The 24,191-nt window shown below is 43.3% G+C and overlaps 1 protein-coding gene across 1 annotated transcript in view; it reads left to right on the forward strand.

Annotated features, from left to right (window-relative positions):
* The first annotated feature begins 1,615 nt into the window (after positions 1–1,615).
* The window catches only part of LOC139416366 (nucleolar protein 4-like), a 122,690-nt gene continuing 100,114 nt past the window's right edge, over positions 1,616–24,191 (forward strand). Inside the window, exon 1 of the mRNA XM_071164903.1 lies at positions 1,616–2,192. Coding sequence (XP_071021004.1) covers positions 1,854–2,192 — 339 coding nt within the window. The 5' untranslated portion in view covers positions 1,616–1,853. The remainder of the gene's footprint in view (positions 2,193–24,191) is intronic.

Raw genomic sequence — 24,191 nt, forward strand, 5'->3', positions numbered from 1 at the left:
TGCACCTTGTATGTTCTGTGATGTAGTTCATCAAGGGAAGCAGAAACAGTGGGTCAATATACTAGGTCATAAAATGCCATTGATCCAACATGATGTTCCATGGTCTGTGATTGGGCTGTAATGGGATCCCCTGTTTTACTGTTCATCTAAACTATTGGATGTTATGAGCTATTATCAATAGCAATAACAGTCTGGGTGTTCTTTAGGGTAAGGTAGCCTATCCTATGTAGGCAAACTGAGAGTCTAGACTTTTGTTTTATCCATTACTATATGATATACTATACAGCTGGCATGTTGAGCATGTAGGCTACAAAATAATATGCATGGCCTGGTGAATGAAGAATAGGAACAGTTACAATCTTGAATTTGAGGACTCTTTTGAGTAAAATTGGGTATATTGGATGATGTGTGGTGGCCTCTCTCTTCTTTTTTTTTGATGTGTGAGTGTTTTTGTGCCTTGCTTCAGTGATTACAAGATTACATCTGGACATTGGATGGAGCCACAAAGGGCCACTGACTGTTGAGAGAAAACTAAACAGTCAACTGAGATGTTTTTCGAAAAGAAACACAAAGATCAGGTGGAGTAAAGCTACTCCAGAACACACATTGCTGCTGCATGGGTTCAAATCCGGCACACTGCTTTTTCAACACATTCTCCCGTCTATCTCTTGCCTATCTAATAAACATAAAATATGTGAGGAGTAGAATAATATCAATAATGAATCATAAATAATGATTAATCAATTAATTCAGACTTAATTCCATGACAGTATTTATAGTATAATTATGCTATATCAATAGGTTATCCCTTCATGACAATATGGATAGTGAAGAAATGAGATATTATTTTACAATAGACCAGTCATGTGCTTAGGCTATGCATGGCTCAAAACCCTGCATTTTATAGAAATTATGTTTTTGTTACAATGGGGCAAAAACATTAATTATTCACATGACCAATTGCCCATCAAACGTAAGAAACAGTGCCAACGGCTATTTGGTCCCGCATGGGACGGTCGCGCAACCCCGCTTTGTGTGCGTTTCGGCTACTGGGACTGCACTTCCTGGATTTCGGCGAGCCATTGCGCGCACCCATGTCCCATCGACGCGACGGAGTTCGTGTGGGGAAGAACAAGAGCCTGTCCATAATATATACCATTTGCTCATATTAAGGCTTATCTTAGGCTAGATCAATGTAACGCTTTATCCAGTAGAGAAACAGGAGAGACATCGATGCGCTTTGATTTCCGTCTACGTAAGACGGTTCGGGACAGCGGCGTTCTGGTCCGATTCAAACAGGTGGAACACGAATCAGGTGGAGTTGGGAGGAGGAGGGTATCACGACAGACCGGGCTGCTATAGCCATTCCTTCTAATTAGTTGTGGACCCGTGCTAAAATATGCACTCCTTATTCTAGCCCTACTTAACGTCAAATAGGCTACCACGTTTTGTTGTATCTGATATTCAAACGGCGAATCTTTATAGATTGGAGACCTTTAACACACAGGTGGGAGATACCCGTTTAATAGGACGGCACCTCTTTCAGTTCCTCGGCGCAGGATATGAGCTACTGACATTTGTTATTACCCTTTGGGACAGGAGACGAACGGTTTCCGCTAACAGGTGTGAGAGTACACCAATCGTTCATTGCCTGAAACGGAATCCTTCCTCATTGTTCGCAGAAATATCAATCTAACTCGTATATGGCTCCCTTTCTAACCAGGAGAGGGACATTTAACAGTTAATTGAAATAAATCGATAAATCGAATAAAATAGGGCATTATTAGTGTTTGGAGTTATTTTTGAGACCCCGTCCTCCAATCTAAAGGGACACGGGACATCAGAGAGAAATCATGTCAACGAAAAAACCCAGCGTGGATTTACCCAAAAGGAGCAGAAGCCCGGTGGCGTTAGAAGGAGAGATGTTCGGTGAATTTCAGGACTGGTGTCTCCGTACTTACGGGGACTCGGGTAAAACAAAGACAGTCACCCGGCGAAAATACAATAAGATTCTCCAGACCCTTTCACACACCGATGAGTCGGACCCTGTCTACATCGAGAGCAACCACATCAACGCCAAATTCAAATTCTGGGTGAAGTCCAAAGGGTTCCTTGTTGGGACAATTCAAGGGGACCTGAACAAGAATGGAGCCGCCGACAGACCTGTCCTGTATGTCCCTATCAAGGCGACGGTTAGTAAATGTTCCTCTTTCCTACTGTGCGCGCAAATGTGTGTGCGCACTATGATGATGCCCATATTTTCCTATGTAAATATGTGTATGGAGTCCTGCTACTGCTCTACGACAACTTTCCCTGGCCCTTTGATCCAGTCCTTTCTCACTGTCATGGGTCGGGCAGTGCCATGGTGCCATGCGCGCAGCGCTCTTATTACGACCCTTTTCGCGCAAATAGCATCGCCTAGACAATGATTTTGGCTCCAAAGAAAAATGAGACAAGTATACCCGGATGGCATGATAGTCCACTGTGCGTGTGCGCGCGTTTACACACACGAGGGCAAGCTTCCAAGCTATATTGTTGTTTTTTTTAAATCGGAGATATTTCATGCCGAGAATAGTCGTTTTGTCAGTTCCCACTATTTACATAGTGTTATTTATTTAGTCTCAAATCAATTAAATTCTGTTCATGCGCAATTTCCTAAAGCTCATCAATGATGAACATGGACATATGTGATGCATTGACGACATGGATGCAGCTGAAAAAAATCATTGAATTTCACCCCTGTGTGCAGAGTGCTAGAAACTCATTCTAAAATTGTATCAGTGCAATTGTGTAGCCTGTTCTTTAAATGTTATTCTAGTGGCTTTTGGTATTGAACGTTAAAGGGGGGGGGGGGGGGGGGGGGGGGGGGGGGGGGAGTTGAAAAGATAGACATCTGTGACTGTAAATGACAATGGAAACTAAATTCTAGTTTGTAGCGGTCCAGGTTCAGACAGGGGGACAACCACAGACCATTCATTTAGAGGATTTGTTACAAAGATGAATAGGTTACACATTTCAAAGCCACACAGTCACCTGCTGAGCTTGTGATGCAGCCGTTTGCTGCTGTTCCTTGCCTTTGCATCGAAGTCACATGAAAAGTTTGAGCTCCTGTCTTCTCCACACTTGATAATGTGTCTGTCCTAGATTTGAAGAGGCTATTCTGAATCTCTCTCTCTCTCCCCCATTGTACTGATTTCATTGAGGTTGTCTTAAAAGATTGAATAGAGAGTCTATTTAGGCATGGGGACAGGCTTCTGGACTAGAGTCTGTTACTTCTGTCCCACACAGGTTCTCTCTGATTGCATTCGAACCATTTGTAAACGGACAATGGTATACAATAAACACCTCTAAAATACTTTGCAATCATAAAAAAGGCATCTCAAATGGCACCTTCTTCCCTATATAGTGCACTACTGTTGACCAGGGACCAATACTTTTGACCCGGGAACATTGGGCTTTGGTCCAAAAATAGTGCACCAGGAGTAGGGAATATGGTGCAGCTTGGGAAGCACCCCCAAGACAGTCACATGACTTGTTGACTTGCTCAACTCTGACAGTAGGCTAATTTGAGCTGGCCGGCTACAGGACATTTTTGGAGGAGCTGTTAATCTGCTGTCAGCTAAACACAGAGACAACACCACTCATAACAGCGTTTTGGCAGAAGCTAAGGCAGTAGCTGTAAGTCTGCTTTCTGTCTGAAGGCAGCAAGCAGGGTCATATTATGACTGATTGACTGTGAGACACAGCCTGCTCTCACCCAGTCCTGCTGCTATTCCATTGCTATTCTACTATAGTGGACCGTGCCAAGCAGAGCGTGCAGTAGAGCGATGCTGAGCGATAGATCAACAGTGATGATGGGAAAAACAAATAATCTTAGCATCTTCAACAGCTGTAAAAAAAGCCACATTAAAAAAAACTCAAAAGTAAGTTTAAACCAAATATTGTATTGTTTGGTTATTAATGTTCAATGACATTTTTATATTAGAAGAAATCAACTGCCAATGTTAATTAATTAAGTGTTGAGACACTAACCAATTGGTCCAAGGCTATCATGTAGGCTCCACCCAGAATCTGATCTAGGATATTTCACTTTAGGATATTTGGCTGCTAATATAGGCTAAACTGTATGTTTGGTGTGTATGTGTATATGCATGTGTACATATGTACACTTTTTGTATTTCCTTCTTCTTTTCTTTATTCATGATTTATTATTTGTTTTCTTTTTTTTGTGATGTTGCTCCCCCTGTGTGCTGCTTGTATGTACTGTTTATTTCTTGAAAAATGGTGATGGAGACAGTCTTGCTCACCTTCAGGGTTCTGTTGGGATGCATGAGCTTGAACCCTCACTGCTTGTTTTGTATTTGAGGTTTTGTCCACTTGTAAATTGGACGTGTGTGTGTGTGTGTGTGTGTGTGTGTGTGTCTGTGTGTCTGTGTGTCTGTGTGTGTGTGTGTGTGTGTGTGTGTGTCTGTGTGTCTGTGTGTCTGTGTGTCTGTGTGTCTGTCTGTCTGTCTGTCTGTCTGTCTGTCTGTCTGTCTGTCTGTCTGTCTGTCTGTGTGTGTGTCTGTGTGTGTGTGTGTGTGTGTGTGTGTGGAAGGGATGGATGGGTGTGTGTGTGTGTGTGCGGAAGGGATGGATGGATGTGTGTTTTAGCTGGGTAAATTGTTCTAAATTCGACAGTATGTATACATTTGTTGTGTGTGTGTGCCTGAGATTCCTGAGTGAGCAGGTTGTAAATGTGTTCTAATTGCCAGTAGAGAGCTGTGGCCTGATAGGTAGTGTGTGGATGAATGAGGCCAGAGCTCTGGAAAGCTGCCTGAGGCTTGGAGAAACCTGGAAGGAAATGCCATACACACTGGTCCCACTCCCAGCGTGTGTGTGTTCACACGTGTGTAATACAAGAAAGTGTGTGTTAATGGAGCAAAAGTGTGTAATTCCTGCACATACCCGTTTGTGCAACAGGCAGCTATGTAGGCCTGCTCCCTCTCACCTACTAATTCAAGAGTTTTTCTTTATTTTCTACATTGTAGAATAACAGCGAAGACATCAAAACTATTAAATAACACATATGGAATCATGTAGTAACCAAAAAAGTGTTAAACCAATCAAAATATATTCTAGATTCTTCAAAGTAGCCACCCTTTGTCTTGACGACCGCTTTGCACATGCTTGGCATTCTTGGGGTGGCAGGTAGCCTAGTGGTTAGAGCATTGGACTTGTAACCAAATCCCAGAGCTGACAAGGTAAAAATCTGCTGTTCTGCCCCACTGTTCTTAGGCTGTCATTGAAAATAAGAATTTGTTCTTAACTGACTTGCCTAGTTAAATAAAGGTAAAATAAAAATGATCTCAACCAGCTTCATGAGGTAGTCACCTGGAATGCATTTCAATTAACCTGTAGTGACACCCCATCCCGTGAACGGGACCGTTGTCATCATCTGACACTAATTAGCATAACGCAACGGACATAAATCTTCCTAGAAAATCTTCCTATTCATAAAAATCACAAGTGAAATATATTGTAACACAGCTTAGCCTTTTGTTAATCACCCTGTCATCTCAGATTTTCAAAATATGCTTTACAGCCAACGCTAGACAAGCATTTGTGTAAGTTTATCATAGCCTAGCATAGCATTATGCCTTGCTAGCAGCAGGCAACCTTGTCACGGAAATCAGAAAAGCAATCAAATTAAATTGTTTACTTTTGATGAACTTGGATGTTTTCACTCACGAGACTCCCAGGTAGACAGCCAAAGTTCATTTTTTCCCAAAATATTATTTTTGTAGGCGAAATAGCTCCGTTTGTTCTTCACGTTTGGCTGAAAAATCGCCCGGAAATTGCGGTCACCACAACAAATATTCCAAATTAGCTCCATAATATCAACAGAAACATGGCAAACGTTGTTTAGAATCCATCCTCAAGGTGCTTTTCTAATATCTATTCAATAATATATCCGTCGGGACAATTCGTTTTTCACTAGGACCGATTGGAATAATGGCTACTTCTGTATTTTACGCGAGAATCTCTCTCGGAGCCACCATGTGACCACTTACGCAATGTGGCCGCCTATGGCTATTCTTCAACAGAAATGCGTAAAACTACGTCACAATGCTGTAGACACATTGGGGAATACGTAGAAAGCGTAAGCTCGTTGATGGTACATTCACAGCTGAATAGGGAGTCATTGGAACGCAGCGCTTTCAAAACCTGGGGCACTTCCAGATTGGATTTTTCAGGCTTTCGCCTGCAACATCAGTTCTGTTATACTCACAGACAATATCTTTACAGTTTTGGAAACGTTAAAGTGTTTTCTATCCAAAGCTGTCAATTATATGCATATTCTAGCATATTTTCCTGACAAAATATCCCATTTATAAAACGGGAACGTTTTTTTTCCAAAAATGAAAATACTGCCCCCTAACACCAACAGGTGTGCCTTGTTAAAAGTTAATTTGTGGAATTTCTTACCTTCTTAATGCGTTTGCGCCTATCAGTTGTGTTGTGACAAGGTAGGGGTGGTATACAGAAGACAGCCCTATTTGGTAAAAGACCATGTCCATATTATGTCATGAACAGCTCAAAGAAGCAACGAGAAATAACAGCCCATCATTACTTCAAGACATGAAGGTCAGTCAATACGGAAAATGTCAAGAACTTTGAAAGTTTCTTCAAGAGCAATGATGAAACTTGCTCTCGTGAGGACCACATTTTTTTAAATGGAATGTTGGCATATTGGCCGGTAATTAAAACAATTTATGGAATCATTCCTCTAAAATGTGCTGATTAACTACAGTGGTGAGAACAAGTATTTGATACACTACCGATTCTGCAGGTTTTCCTACTTACAAATCATGTAGAGTTCTGTAATTTTTATCATAGGTACACTTCAACTGTGAGAGACGGAATCTAAAACAAAAATCCAGAAAATCACATTATATGATTTTTAAGTAATTAATTAGCATTTTATTGCATGACATAAGTATTTGATATATCATTAAAGCAGAACTTAATATTTGGTACAGATATTACAGAGATCATATGTTTCCTGTAGTTCTTGACCAGGTTTGCACACACTGCAGCAGGGATTTTGGCCCACTCCTCCATACAGACCTTCTCCAGATCCTTCAGGTTTCGGGGCTGTCGCTGGGCAATACGGACTTTCACCTCCCTCCAAAGATGTTCTATTGGGTTCAGGTCTGGAGATTGTCTAGGCCACTCCAGGACCTTGAGATGCTTCTTACGGAGCCACTCCTTAGTTGCCCTGGCTGTGTGTTTCGGGTCGTTGTCATGCTGGAAGACCCAGCCACGACCCATCTTCAATGCACTTACTGAGGGAAGGAGGTTGTTGGCCAAGATCTCGCGATACATGGCCCCATCCATCCTCCTCCCCTCAATATGGTGCAGTCGTCCTGTCCCCTTTGCAGAAAAGCATCCTCAAAGAATGATGTTTCCGCCGGTCTCACGGTAATTGACCGTTAATTAACGTGAATACATTTAGCATCTCCTGGCTTCCATGTAGAGCCTGCAGGCCACCGATGCAGACCTTTGGAACATCTACATTAAAAAAAGTCTAATAAATCAACACCAATACAATAAATCCCTTATTTATTTTAGACAGGTCTAAAGAAACATGATATGAAGAAAATGTAGTCTATTTCAGAAGAACAGAATAGCATACTCTTCTGAGTTGTCCTTATGTTAGGCCCTGATCTGGCCATGCCATATAGCTGTGGGCTACACTAGTTCATTTAGCAGACAACATTTTCTTAGAATTCTGTGGCAATATTTTATATTATTTTATAGAATGAAGAATACAATTGAACATAGCTGAATAAAATAGAAAGGATTTTTTCTCCAAATGATTTCTGAGAGTGTGTGCACATGTGGCTGTTCTGTTGTGCTTATAACAAAAAAACAAGGTCCTCCATATACTTAATTTAGAGTTATTAATGTAACTTTAGTTGTGATACAAACCTTGGGCAATATGTTTTGAATTTTAATACGATCTAAGGCTTCATGATGTGACTCTAATGTTGATTTGAAAAAAGTTGAATGAAAGGCATGAACTCTGCTTTGTTTCTTGCGCAGGCTGCACACACTTCGTCAGTCTCTCATTCACAATTTGACAAGCACTTGATAATGCGTCAAATTTATCGGTGGCATCCCCCTAGTGTGTCTGTAATGCCTTCTAAAAAAATCCATGCCTTTTGCGGCCAGTGGCCATTGTGCCCTTGGGCTGAATATAATAATTATAATTTCCTTCTCTTGGCTGCGTGTTTCCGAAGCACCTCTCACTCACATGGCTCTCTCAGACATCTAAATTCTTATGAGCCAATGCCCATGTTATTGGGTACTTCTCACAGGCATCTATCTCCGGTCCGAAGTAGGCCAACAGTGAACACAGACACATCGGGAACGCAACTGCACACGTCCTTCTTGTCGAATTCCGAGGCGCATATATCCACATTTGTTTTTCGTCAGCCAACAAGATGATAAAATGCTGCAGGAGAAGAAGGCAGACGTTTTACATTCCCCCAACCGATTGTTTTTTTGTTTGTTTATTTACGTTGTTTGTAACTTACTTTTGAACTTATTTTGTACATATTGTTGCCGCTACCGTCTCTTATGACCGAAAATAACTTCTGGACATCAGGACTGCGATTACTCACCACGGACTGGCAGAATCCTTTTTTCCCCTTTAATGGGTCTGATGAGCCGACTCGAACGATATACTGCTTTCTCAGGAACAGGCCCAGATCCCCATGATTTGTGCGAAGAGGTTCCGGAGGGCGGGCTGCCTTCTGAGAATTCCAAGGCGATTGAATAAACCCCCACTTCCTTCCATTCTGCTTGCAAACCTGCAATCTTTGGACAATAAAATAGATGACCTACGCAGAAGATTAAACTACCAACGGGACATTCAAAACTGTAATATCTTATGCCTCACGGAGTCATAAATGAGCGACAACACTATCAACATACAGCTGGCTGGTTATACGCTGCATCGGAAGGATAGAACAGCATCGTCTGTTCTATCCTAACTTTTCTATCCCGAACTATGTATTTTTGTAAATAACAGCAGATGCATGATATCTAAGGGAGTCTCGCGCTATTGCTCACCTGAGGTAGAGTATCTCATGATAAACTGTAGACCACACTATCTACCTAGAGTTTTCTTTTATGTTTTTCATTGCTGTTTACATACCACCACAGTCAGAGGCTGGCACTAAGACAGCATTGAATGAGCTGTATTCTTAAAAAAAAAATGTTTTACCCCGTTTTCTCCCCAATTTCGTGGTATCCAATTGTTTTAGTAGCTAATATCTTGTCTCATCGCTACAACTCCCGTACGAGCTCGGGAGAGACGAAGGTTGAAAGTCATGCGTCCTCCGATACACAACCCAACCAAGCCGCACTGCTTCTTAACACAGCGTGCATCCAACCCGGGAGCCAGCCGCTCCAATGTGTCGGAGGAAACACCGTGCACCTGGCAACCTCGGTTAGAGCGCACTGTGCCCGGCTCGCCACAGAAGTCGCTGGTGCGCGATGAGACAAGGATATCCCTACCGGCCAACCCCTCCCTAACCCGGGCGACGCTAGGCCAATTGGGCGCGAACCCAGAGTCTCTAATGGCACAGCTGGCGCTGCAGTACAGCGCCCTTAACCATTGCGCCACCCGGGAGGCCCGAATGAGCTGTATTCTGACATATGCAAACAGGAAAACGCTCACCCAGAGGCGGCACTCCTAGTAGCCGGGGGACTTTATTGCAGAGAAACTTAAATCCGTTTGACCAAATTTCTATCAGCATGTTAAATGTGCAACCAGAGGGAAAAAAAACTCTGGACCACCTTTACTCCACACACAGAGACGCATACAAAGTTCTCCCTCGCCTTCCATTTGGCAAATCTGACCATAATTCTGTCCTTCTGATTCCTGCTTACAAGCAAAAATTAAAGCAGGACGCACAAGTGACTAGAAAAATTAAAAAGTGGTCAGATGAAGCAGATGTTAAGCTACAGGACTGTTTTGCTAGCAGACTGGAACATGTTCCGGGATTCCTCTGATGGCATTGAGGAGTACACCACATAAGTCATTGGCTTCATCAATAAGTGCATCGAAGACGTCGTCCCCACAGTGACCGTACGTACGTACTCCAACCAGAAATTACAGGCAACATCCGCACTGAGCTAAATGGTAGAGCTGCCGTTTTCAAGGAGCGGGACTCTAACCCGGAAGCTTATAAGAAATCCCACTATGCCCTCTGATGAACCATCAAACAGGCAAAGCATCAATACTGTACTAAGATCGAATCGTACTACACTGGCTCTAACGCTCGTCGGATGTGGCAGGCCTTGCAAACCATTACAGTGACACAAGCCTACCAGACGAGCTAAACTACTTCTATGCTCGCTTCGAGGCAAATAACATTGAAACATGCATGAGAGCACAAGCTGTTCTGGAAGACTGTGATCACGCTCTTCACAGCCGATGTGAGTAAGACATTTAAACATATCAACATTCATAAGGCCTCAGGGCCAGACAGATTACCAGGACGTGTACTGCAAGTATGCGCTGACCAACTGGCAAGTGTCTTCAGTGACATTTTCAACCTCTCCCTGTCCGAGTCTGTAATACCAACATGTTTTAAGCAGACCACCATAGTGCTTGTGCCCAAGAACACTAAGGTAACCTGCCTAAACAACTACCTGTAGCCATGAAGTGGTTTGAAAGGCTCACATCAACACCATTATCCCAGAAACCCTAGACCCACTCCAATTTGCATACTGCACCAACAGATCCACAGATGATGCAATCTCTATTGCACTCCACATTGCCCTTTCCCACCTGGACAAAAGGAACACCTATCTGAGAATGCTATTCATTGACTATAGCTCAGCATTCAACACCATAGGGCCCTCAAAGCTCATCAATAAGCTAAGGACCCTGGACCTAAACACCTCCCTCTGCAACTGAATCCTGGACTTCCTGATGGGCCGCCCCCAGGTGGTAAGGGTAGGTACCAACACATCCACCACGCTGATCCTCAACACAGGGTTACAACAGGGTGCGTGCTCAGTCCCCTCCTGTACTCCCTGTTCACTCATGACTGCACTGCCAGGCACGACTCACACACCATCATTAAGTTTACTGATGACACAACAGTGGTAGGCCTGATCACTGACAACAACGAGACAGCCTATAGGGAGGAGGTCAGAGATCTGGCCGTGTGGTGCCAGGTTAACAACTTCTCCCTCAACGTGATCAAGACAAAGGAGATGATTGTGGACTACAGGAAAAAGAGGACCGAGCACGCCCACATTCTCATCGACGGGGCTGCAGTGGAGCAGGTTGAGAGCTTCAAGTTCCTTGGTGTCCACATCACCAACAAATTAACATGGTCCAAGCACACCAAGACAGTCGTGAAGAGGGCACGACAAAACTTATTCCCCCTCGGGAGACTGAAAAGATTTGTCATGGGTCCTCAGATCCTCAAAAGGTTCTACAGCTGCACCCTCGAGAGCATCTGGTTGCATCACTGCCTGGTATGGCAACTGTTCGGCCTCCGACCGCAAAGCACTACAGAAGGTAGTGCGAACGGCCCAGTACATCATTGGGGCCAAGCTTCCTGCATCCAGGACCTATATACCAGGCAGTGTCAGAGGAAGGCCCTAAAAATTGTCAAAGACTCCAGCCACCCTAGTCATAGACTGTTCTCTCTGCTACCGCACGGTAAGCGGTACTGGAGCACCAAGTCTAAGTCCAAGAGGCTTATAAACAGCTTCTACCCCCAAACCATAAGACTCCTGAACACCTAATCAAATGGCTACCCAGACTATTTACATTGCCCACCACTCCCCCTCTTTTACACCGCTGCTACTCTCTGTTGTTATCATCTACGCAAAGTCACTTCAATAACTCTACCTTCATGTACATATTACTTCAACTAACCGGTGCCCCCGCATATTGACTCTCTACCGGTACCCCCCCTGTATATAGTCTCGCTATTGTTATTTTACAGCTGCTCTTTATTTACTTGTTACTTTTATTTTTTTATTCTTAAACGTATTTCTTTAAACTGCATTGTTGGTTAGGTGCCTGTAAGTAAGCATTTCACTGTAAGATACCTGTTGTATTTGGCAGATGTGACTAATACAATTTGATTTGAAGAGGAGTAGACCTAACAAACAGCAAATGCACCAGAAAGATGATGGTGTCCTCCTATTTTTAATAGAAGCCATCAAAACTCTGTTTTCTTACGTAATTGCATAGCCTATAGAAATGTTGCGCAACATGATCTCATGGGCTCTCATGAAGTGTTTGATTTGATGTTTGGATTATATTTACATTGATGTCAGAGTGATTAGAGGGACAATAGAGTGCTGAGTACCGGGTAGGCTACTACCCAAATTCTACCCGGTGCTGGGTAGGCTACTAATGACCATCAGAGCTAGGAGATGCCTAGTTACCATGACTAAACGGTCATGTAGAATTTGACTGCGGTCATGACTCGTGACGGCCGGTGTAGCCGTAATACGGTCACAATAACAGCTCTAGGCACAGGTGGCCTTTTAACACTACTGACCCGAACCGATCCGAACTGTGCTGGCCTGGTTCCGCATCTACCATCGTTGCTGGAACCATCCTATTACTGGAAAAAATATCAGAACCAGCACATTAGGGTTTAGGTCGATACAATAGTGTGAAAAGGGTAATGTTGTGATCTTATTATAAGAGAGAGTGGATGGAGACCGCAGGACACAGTTGTAGCACAGTAGTAGCACACCGAAAAACAGACGGACAGACAGACGAACAGAGAGAAAAGTGAGGTAGGCACAGCATTAAGAATAGCGAGAAAAACAAAACAGGGGACAAAGAGAGAGAGCGAGAGGGACAGAGAGAGAGAGGAAGAGAAGTGTGTGTGTGTGTGTGTGTGTGTGTGTGTGTGTGTGTGTGTGTGTGTGTGTGTGTGTGTGTGTGTGTGTGTGTGTGTGTGTGGCTTAGAGGAAGCAGCCCCACAGCTTAGCCATCACATGCAGTTGACACCAGCGGCTCCTATTAATAGGTCTTAACGTTTTTCTCCTTCCTTCGTTTTGCTGTCTCTGTCTTCTCTCTCTCTATCCCTGTCTCCCTTTCTCTTTCTCTCTCTCTCTACCACCTGCTGCACCTGCTCTTAGAGGGGGCTGACTTAGTTAACTGCAGTTTGATCAACTGTTGCTGCTCTGTGCCCATGCTCTTCTCAGGCCGCTGTCTGTCAGCTGCCTTCTTTAACCACAACCAGAGAGGGACGAGAGGATAGAGAGAAAGAGGGAAGAGAAGCGTGTGTGTGTTCTGTGTATACACAGACTTGAGTTACATTAGGCCGTCAATGAGCTTTTCTTAATGTCCGTGTATCAAGCGTCTCAGAGTGCTAATCTAGGATAAGGTCCCTAGTGTACATGTAATTGTATTCGTTGTGATCTAAATCGGCACCCTTACTCTGAGACGCTTGATACGGCTCCAGTTTCTCCGATCAGATAGTAAGAGTAGGAAGTGAGGATTTCTGCAGTAGGAGTCAGTCAGAAGGTTATCGAAAACGGTTGAACGAGATGTCGTCCGTCAGTGGAAACAGGAGACAGATGGGCATCTGAGGTTTTTGTGTGTGGCACAAAATTACCAGTAATACAGCAAATCATTCCACATAGGGTCACATGAGCGTCTGTCCAGGTCGGGGCTGTGTACGGCAACAGCCCCACACTACAGGGCCATGTTCATTAGTCACCAAACGTAATAAAACAAACTGAAACTGAAAGAGGACTGGAACTGGACTGGTCTAATAAGAAACATTTTCTGTTGGGTGCCCTAATGAGCATGACCCAGGGCTCAGTCACAACCCATCCTCTACTCTCATGTGCTGAGGGGGGGAAACAGGATAATATAAATATAGTGTACAGCACAGGAAACTGAGATGGCTCTTATCAATTGTTTAGAGTTAGTTTTACACAGACAGGACACACAAACTGTCTGCCTGTTTTGCATGTGTTTGAGGAGCATTTTGTGTGTTCATGCATGACGCATGCTCATGTTGGGGGTGTATGATGGGAGGATGCACTGTATGTTTTTATGTGTGTGTCTATTTTCCAACCCCCCCCCCTCCTTGGTCCTCCTTCTCCCGCTGCTCCCCGTGGCGGTGACGTGTCGATGGCCTAGGGTTTAATGGTGGCCCGCGGGGGTAACTTAATTGGGACGGCCCCCATATCAGACCTGGGATCTCTCTAATCTCAAAGGGGCCCTTATCCTGCAGAAATAAATACAACTAAATTGATGTGAATGGGTAGGCCTCTGGTTGTGTGACCCCCCCCTCCATGCCTGCCCCTGCTCTCTGAGGCCCGGTGCGTCTGTTCCTCTGTTGAGGGGTGGTAGGAGGGCGATGAGGGAATGGCCGGGGTGAAGCAGAGGGCATGCTCCCCTCTCTGAACCGAGGGGCTAAAGTCACATTGGTCACCCAGTGAATGTCACTCTGCAGCGAGGCAGAGCAGGGCGGGGTATGGTTATGGCCAGGTTGTGGAGCTGGGGCAGTTGAGGTGAAATAAAAGATTCCCTAAGGCACGTGCCCCCTCAGATTTGTCCTAATTTCAGAGGTTAAATGAATGACTAAACTTCATTTTTTTAAGCCCATGTTTCATAATATGAATTATTTATAAAAAAAGATCTGTCATCCATTTGCCTCTTTCCAAGGTGCACGGAGCAAAGAGATAGATATTCCCACACATAATAGGGAGACACGTGATCGCATTCAAATGTATGCAAGGTTTGAAATGATTATGTTTTAGTCAAACATTATATCTGCTTGGGCTTCTTGCGGTCAATTTGCAGTCTAAAAAATATTTGTAATTCCGTTCCTGGCCCCCGGACCATCCGCTCAGGAAAAAAACAGCCCACAGCTGAATCTAGTTGATGATCCTTGCGCTATCACGTGCAGTATCGTCAGTGGAGGAGCAGAGCGAGTGTAGCGTAACACACACAGCCGTTTGATTTGATTTTAGCTGCCACGGTTGGGCAGGAGGTATGTTTGTAAATTAATTTGATCAATAGCCTATTGATTAATTTTTGATGAATAAAAAAAAAAATAAAAAAAAATAAAATAAAAACTAGCAATTTTAAGTCGGAATTAATTAATAATTTCCACTGTGAAATAATATAGCGAGAGCTATGCATGTAAAGATTGACAGACATTTAGATGTGTGACATACCAGTGTGACAGTTGTACTAAACTCCTAAGGCGTAAATGTTCTTAAGGAATCAATGTGCATTCACTCATTAAAATGACAATTGAACAGGTAAAGACGTATGTTTAGATAACCTAGGCAGAACATTTGACTCTAGAAAGCAGGAGAAAGCTGCAAAATTCTCCAGCTTCGTGGGGGGGAATACTTTGTGCCCCCTCTCAAATAATGGGTGCATGGTTACATCCACAAAGATACATACTGTATGTTTGTTCTATGTAATTCTTTGGCTACGTCATTGTTTAATTTTCACTGTGGTACATAGCAGCAGGCTTTAGCCAATCAGGTCCCTAAACCTCTCCTCCCGCTCTTTGTCGGGACCCTGCCTGAGATCCAAACAATAGGTGACTGCACCACCCTGCCCCTCTCACTACCCTTATCTACCCTGTCTGGCCTTGTTCAAACACACAGCCTCCTATGCTCCTTATTTTCTCTCCCCCCAACACACACTCTCCTCTCTTTCTACAATGACCTCCACACGCTCACTCGCTCACTCACTCACTCACTCACTCACTCACTCACTCACTCACTCACTCACTCACTCACCAACTTTCGCTCTCTCCTGGAGCCTTAAGTAGCCACCCATTCAGGTGTGCTGCACTTATCAAAAACACCCCCACACCCCCTCCCCCCCACCTAATACCCCAACCTTGTCTTTGTAGTGTCATTCAAACAAGAGTGTCACATATCAGACGGATAGCTGGAGAGGACGGGGGCTAGGGAAGGGAAGACTGGAGGAGAGAAACAGAAGGTGGTGGGTTGGAGGAACACTAGGACAGGTGCTCCAATGTGGTGACCAGAATTCAGGGTGAATGTCATTGGTGACCACAGTAAGTAGGTGACCATAGTGTTAGCGAAGAAGTGACAGAAATGTGTATAAAACACATTCGAGCCTCACTGTCTCGTGCAAAGTCAACTGCTGTCTTCTAAGAGGTAAACATCATGCGTGGTGTTGTGTATGGATGTGTTTTGGATGGAGAGTGAAGATGAGCTCCACGCCTCCCTGGTGTTGTGTACGCGCCCACACACCTAACCTTCCAAGAGCGCGGGTGTGTGTGGACAGCTACCTGCTGGCTGTGCAGCTGTAAGTCATTGACTGGCAGTAATTGTGTTACTTTGGAGTCCTGGGTTACAGAGAGAGGGAGGGAGGGGAGGGGGGAGAACGACAGAACAACAGAGAGACTGGATGGGGCAGGAGATTAGTTTGTTTTCTTTGGCCACAGGCCACCTATAGTATAACAAAATCCACTTCATTTAGAGTGGGTTCAATGGAGGAGCCATCCGAAGTGTCCCGGGGCTGTTCCGTATATCTGAGGTTCGATCTGGAGCATTCTGGGGGTTTGTGTATTTTGGTGTGTGAGATTTGTGTATTTCTGTGTAGGATAGTGCTTTTGAATGATTTCGTTCAATCAGTTCGGAATTTATGAAACGTACCCCTGATAAAGGAAATGCACACTGCACCTTGGCAGACGACATATTAATAGGAGTCCCTCTGTAGAATTAAAGGCATACTTCACTCAAAGTCAATGGTATATGAGCATTTTCACGTCCAAATCAACTTAATTAACTTAATTGAGTTGCATTATACTTTTTTTTATACTTTAGGATGCTTTGGACATGATCATACAATTCTAATATAGGTACCATTGACACAAATGCTAAAAAGTATTTTGAACAGTGGCCAGGTAAACAAAACCAATGCATGGACTGCTGTCATACCTTCTCCATAGACCACTTACAGGGTAAGGAAACCAATATGTCATTTTGTCATTTGGCTGAACTATCCATGAAGCGGCATATTAATCAAACAGCATAGCAGGCAGGGAGACCAGAACGGCAGCCCCGGCTATGTGTTATGAAGCCTGTGTGATCTGCTCTTTAAAGGAGAAGAAAATATCTATCGACACTATATGGAGCTTCACTGTGTGTGCTGAAACAGGCACGGTGGTGGAACGGATTGATTTGGACTCTCCTCTTAGATAATCAGGGCTAGATTGCAATCTCTGTGAAATGACTGTCTGGAAGAAGACGTAGAGTGCTGTGGTGTAGTGTGTACGTGGGTCTGGATCTGAGGGTATAAATGCACACTCAGGGTGTGTCCGAAATGGCACCCTATTCCCTATATAATGCACTACTTTTGACCAAAACCCTATGGGGTTTTGCCTGTAAGCACAGTGCACAGTACATGCCAGGGTCCAGGGGTAAAGATGTCAGAAGTTCGCTATCTATCCCATAGAGCAGGGAAGAATACTCAAATCTAACTATTGGGCCTGCTGGCTGTCTTTTCTTCCAGGTAGTTGATTGACTGATTCATTTGATCAATGCAATTGCCCAGATTCTACTCACTTGGTGTCTCAGGTCTGAATCAACCCCTGTTTAAAGGCTGAGAAAGGCTGAGAAATCAAATCAGCATGGGCATCATGCTTATGACCTCAGGGGCTGGAGGAAACATGATAGTGAGTTATAAGGCGAGTGTTGGTGCACACTATCTGTGAGTGTGTGTGATAGGGTCATTGAACGGTTTTAACCAAAGATTTATAAACTTGGCAAAAAAAGAAACGTCCTTTCACTGTCAACTGCGTTTATTTTCAGCAAACTTAATATGTGTAAATATTTGTATGAACATAAGATTCAACAACTGATACAAACTGAACAAGTTCCACAGACATGGGACTAACAGAAATTGAATAATGTGTCCCTGAACAAAGGGGGGGAGGGGGGGCAAAATCAAAAGTAACCGTCAGTATCTGGTGTGGCCACCAGCTACATTAAGTACTGCAGTACAGCTCCTCCTCATGGACTGCACCAGATTTGCCAGTTCTTGCTGTGAGATGCTACCCCACTCTTCCAGCAAGGCATTTCTGGGGGGAATGGCCCTAGCCCTCACCCTCAGATCCAACAGGTCCCAGACGTGCTCAACGGGTTTCAGATTCGGGCTCTTTCGCTGGCCATGGCAGAACACTGACATTCCTGTCTTGCAGGAAATCACGCACAGAATGAGCAGTATGGCTGGTGGCATTGTCATGCTGGAGGGTCATGTCAGGATTAGCCTGCAGGAAGGGTACCTCATGAGGGAGGAGGATGTCTTCCCTGTAACACAGTGTTGAGATTGCCTACAATGACAACAAGCTCAGTCTGATGATGCTGTGACACACCTCCCCAGACCAGGACGGACCCTCCACCTCCAAATCGATCCCTCTCCAGAGTACAGGCCTTGGTGTAACGCTCATTCCTTTGACGATAAACACGAATCCGATGATCACCGCTGGTGAGGCAAAACCGCGACTCATCAGTGAAGAGCACTTTTTGCCAGTCCTGTCTGGTTCAGCGACGGTGGGTTTGTGCCCATCGGCGTCGTTGTTGCTTGTAGTTCTGTTACAACAGGCCTACAAGCCCTCAGTCCAGCATCTCTCAGCCTATTGCGGACAGTCTGAGCACTGATGGAGGAATTGCACTTTCCTGATGTAACTCAGGCAGTTGTTGTTGCCTGTCCTGCAGGTGTGATGTTCCCTGGCCACATCTGCAGTCCTCATGCCTCCTTGCAGCATGCTTAAGGCACGTTCACGCTGATGAGCAGGGACCCTGGTATCTTTCTTTTGGTGTTTTTCAGAGTCAGTAGAATGGCCTCTTCAGTGTCCTAAGTTTTCGTAACTGTGAGCTTAATTGCCTACCGTCTGTAAGCTGTTAGTGTCTTAACAACCATTCCACAGGTGCATGTTCATTAATTGTTTATGGGTCATTGAAAAAGCATGGGAAACAGTGTTTAAACCCTTTACAATGAAGATCTGTAAAGTTATTTGGATTTTTACGAATTATCTTTGAAAGACAGGGTCCTGAAAAAGGGATGTTTATTTTTTTGTTGAGTTTATATACACTAGATGACTCATAGGGGGCGCTGTGTTGAAGCCACTCCCCCACCATTGTAAAAAAATAAATATACATTTGTTTTTGTTACACTTATTCTATTACGGACATCTTAATGCATACTTTTAAGTTATATTATGTGAGATTAATATAAAAGGAACAAATATATATAAAACATTTTCTTTAAAGTATCATTTTTTGAGATTACTAATGTTACTGTCCCCACTACAAAACAAAAATACTAAAACACATGTAATTTTGTCCTGAAATACTGTAGAATTCCATTCATTCCTATGGAGGACTGCTCATACTGGGGAGTGCCAATATGGCCAACCAGTGGCTTCAAAGCCTCTCGATGGCCAACACATAGCATCAGCAATCCAGGGTTTATATGCTTTACATCATTGGTTTTAACCAGGCTTTTAATTGGCTTGGTGTCAGTGAGTACCCTCCCTACTGTGCATGCTCAGGGCCCACGCTCCTGACCCAGTCAAACTTCACTGCTGGCTTCACACAGAGAGGAAGTAACCCACTGGGCACACACTGGTTGAATCAACGTTGTTTCCACGTCATTTCAATGAAATTATGTTGAACCAATGTGGAATATACGTTGAATCTGTGCCCAGTGGGAAGATACTTTGCCATTCCAGTGTGTCAGCTTGTCATAATTTACTGTATTCTACCTACTGTAATTTAGCTTGGGGTTATGTTCCCATAGCATGCTGGAGGTCATTTGGTGTCATTAACACACGTCATGTTACAGTATGTACCCAGCTAACAATTCTAGGGAGAGAAGATGTTTTTCGAATGCTACCTGTAATCTTGCACTAATATTTGAGTGTCCAGTTTTCCTTTAGTTAGGGGACATTCTATCTATGTTAGCAAAAAACCTTTTTGAGAACCTTTTTTGTAGCACATTTTTGTGGTGTTAAAGTTAGGAGAACATTCTCTTAATGTCAAATGGAATTCATCTAGAACGTCGTTACGATGTTCTCAGAAAAAACAACATTTAATATTCTGGACACGTTTAATGGGCCGTTGCAAGAACATTCCTGCATATCAGTCGTCAGGATGGTCCCAAAGAAACGTCCCCCCCACCCATTTTGAAAACATTTTTTTATCAATACACATCACCAAGAAGAGAAGAAGAAGAAGAGATCTAGCTAGCTGTACATAGCTAGCCTGGCTTGCTGACATTTCTGATAAGTCCAAATCTGGTGTATGTAGTTCATGACACTCGTTTGCTACAACAAGTCGCAACTTTGTTTCAAAGTTTCATCACGGAATTGTAAAGCGGCGCCGTTACCATGGAAACGTTCTCAGCTGCACATCTGTGCTTGATCCGAATGCCACTTCTTTAGTCAGCTGTTGTACAACACATTCTAAAACTAGCTAGTTTTATCTCTGATCTAGGTTAGGGATGGTCAACTCCAGTCCTCGGGGGCTTGATTGCTGTCACTTTTCCCCCAGCCCCAGCTAACACATGACTCCAATAATCAACTAGTCATGGTATTCAGTTTAGTATGCAATTAGTTTAAATCAGGTGTGATAATCTGGTGTGATAGTTAATCCTATAGACAAAATACTCACCAAATATGATATTTAATCTCAAGGAGACTACAATAACAAGTCTCAAAGGTGAAGTTTCTACGCTTTGAAAACTGCAAAGGACAACATCGACATCCCAGAACTTCAGAGAGCAGTGTTGAGAAGACTGGGCTCTCATTTGTGGCTACCAAGGAGAATGGTCCTGTGATCAGATGACCCAAGACTACCTGAAGTACCAGCTACAACTTTGAGGAGACGTCGCCAAACAACAAGCACACCTGGGAAGGACTGGAGCCTTTCCTGATGTCAGACTTGGTGGTTCCTGGGAAGTTTGCAAACCTATAGAGTACTCAGAATTGTTGTTGAATGATGTGGGCCTAAAAGCAAACACATAAATCATACTAATAAGGGAAAGTGTGTGTGGGCAACATTAATTGTGCATTCAAAAAAAAAAAATTGAGCATATAGTCATCATTATTGTACTTTTGGAATGGATTTAGAACTGTTCTCTTTTTCTGGATATCTATGCTGTTGATGGTTTACACTTTAAATGAGCAGATAGTAGATACCCAGAAAAACGGATGGACTACCCTGGTGTATATAGACTGCAAAACAAGTCTGTCCGATTACACAGACAGGTCAAATAGACAAGAATACAAGGTAGGCTCTGTAACCTCCCTCAAAATAACAAAAGCACAGTGTACGGGAAATGTTCTGATCAACTACTGAACTGATATCACCCAGACCAAGGAAAATGTCATGCCCCCCCCAAAAAAAGATTGACGAAGATATCACCAAATGGGTTTTTTTTTTCTAATTGGGATCCAAATGAAGAGTAAAGTACAGTGTAGTCATGGAAAGTGTTAACCTGTTGTGGTAATACACTGTACTTGGTAATAAAAACATTACATGGCCCATTACAGTGGTGAAATGGCAGCAGTTGTGTGTTGTAAGGTGCAGGAGCACCTGCGATGTTGTTCCAGAGACCCTGGGATAGCTCTCCGGTACTCCATCATGTCAAAACATCACTCCAGGTAGCGGCCAGCTCCAGCACCTCTCCCCTTTCTTCAAATGTTTCCTGTAATGATAAGAAAATAAGCAACATATGAATTTACAGAATGCATCCAAATGTGATATAATTATGTTGTGGAACTAAGAGAGTCTCCAAAAACACCTGTACACAGTTACGCAAGTGCAGGTTTAAGGGAACGTTCTCTACAGTTGTGGGAATGTTTGTTTGCTGGATAACCTTGAATATTTAGTACACTCTGAATTGTCGACAAATCCCGTTCATAAGGGCAGTTCACTTCCCTTCACTACAGTTTCCATCTACTGTACTTCTCACCCACTCTAACCTCTCAAATGAAATTATTTACCTTTATTTCAACAGGGAAGCCATGAGACTAAAGTCACTTTTGCAAATGAGCCCGGAACAAAAACGAACACATCAATAGGCAAGTATAGATAAACCTAAATATACACATTAAGAATCAAAACCCAGTAAATTAAAAAAACACATTCTTCATTATAAAAATCTTCTGATTGCCCTAGGGATACCAAAGCATCCAATCGAAACGTATTTTGGAGATTATTCCAAAGGAGTCTCCAGAGTTAACCAACCCTGTGAACGGTTTTGATAACTTGTCATTTAAAATCTTAACAGTGAAGTTAGGTAAGTTGGAAGCTTGTGGAGCAGGGCTCTGTAAACAAAAAGAGCTTAATGATGTGATCTACGTGACTTCAAAGAGGTTCAGACAACTTTTTTGGTAAATAATTCAGTGGTGAGTAATACATATGTCTACGGTGATAAAACGAAAGGCGTTATGATAAACGTCATCCAGGGGTTTAAGTGGCAACTGCAATTTGATAAATAGTATCACCATAATCAAAAACGGATAGAAAGGTTCACTGCACCGTCTGCTTCCTGCTGACTAGAGAGGTCTGTTTCTGTAAAAAAACAAATCCCACTTTAAATCTTAGCTCCTTAACAAGCTCATTTGTACGTTTATTTAAACAGTAAATCATTGTCAATCCAAATACCAAGGTATTTGTATGCAGGGACTTGTTTGATTATAGAACCATCAGATGAGTGAAGATGTAATCCATTTGAGACAATCTTACGAGAACATTAAAACAACATGTGTTTAGTTTTGGCTGTTTTAAGCAAGAGTTTTAAATTAGTATGGTGTTACATCTGCGCCTGCCATACTCTGTACTGCTCATCCTGTGTCTCCATATCCTGCCGCCAGTCCCCCAGTGCTCTCTCCCTCTTTCTCTCTGTGTGTGTGTGTGTGTGGGCAGAAACAGGTGTGCTGGAGGTAAAGCAGATCCTCACCATCTGCAATCTGTTCCATAATCAAGACCTCTACAAATACTCAGCCCTGCCACTGTCACGCTGCCAGATCGTAACCTCTGCTCATTCTGTCCGCTCTGACGCTGGTACTGGTCTCCAGTCCCACGTCTCGTCAGTCCTGTTATCCTGTCCTGGACCCCCCACTCTACTGCTTCCCTGGATTCACCTGCTCCGCTCTGCGAAACATAAGGTCTTCCTGCACAGTTGCAAAAAATTTGACTGTAGCCTTGTCACGACCAGGTCAGCCGTCGGGGGAATTGCATAGATAATATTATCATCTGCATATAGATGAAATTTACCATTTTTAACAGATTGACCAATAGCATTTATATGAAGTGAAAAGACCAGATCCTAGTATCGACCCTTGCGGAACACCTTTATGTACTTCAAGAAATTTGGACTTAGAACTCAAGCCATCGTGATTGATGGGGTTATCACTAAGATAGACAGGAAGCCAGGCCAATCGAGGGCAACTTGTTCAATAAAATAGCATGATCAATATCAAACACTTTTGACAAGTCCACAAACATGGCAGCACAATACATTTTAGCATCTAAAGCATTGACTGTTTTATTAACTACTAATGGGGTTGCTGTGATAGTGCTGTGATCTAGCCTAAACCCAGATTGATTTACACTGAACAATAAAATATGAACACAACATGCAACAATGTAAAAGATTTTACAGAGTCACAGTTCTTATAATGAATCGGTCAATTAAAATAAATTGATTAGGCCCTAATCTATGGATTTCTCATGACTGGGAATACAGATATTGTCACGTTGTAAAGTGATAGGAGACAGGCGCAGGAATACCAAATAGTTTTTTTTATTTCTCTACCCAAAATAGCGCACGTCAGGAACATGACCGGAACGAAGCCCAAAATGAACACATACATATATTATATAACGCAGGGCTGTAACCCAAACAAAGAGCGAGGTGTAGACCTCTAATAAATACACAGGACGAGACCCGTAATAAAAATACATGGGACGAGACCCTTAATAAAAATACATGGGACGAGACCCGTACTAACATGCGCACAGTAACATGCAAGCTGATACAACAGAGCACAGGTACTCACAAGACCAACGGACATGGGAACAGTAACCAACAATGGAGAACAGAGGGCACACATATACACATACTACTCATGGGGAAT

The sequence above is a fragment of the Oncorhynchus clarkii genome, chromosome 9, assembly GCF_045791955.1.
Source record: "Oncorhynchus clarkii lewisi isolate Uvic-CL-2024 chromosome 9, UVic_Ocla_1.0, whole genome shotgun sequence".
In the NCBI taxonomy this organism is placed as follows: domain Eukaryota; kingdom Metazoa; phylum Chordata; class Actinopteri; order Salmoniformes; family Salmonidae; genus Oncorhynchus; species Oncorhynchus clarkii.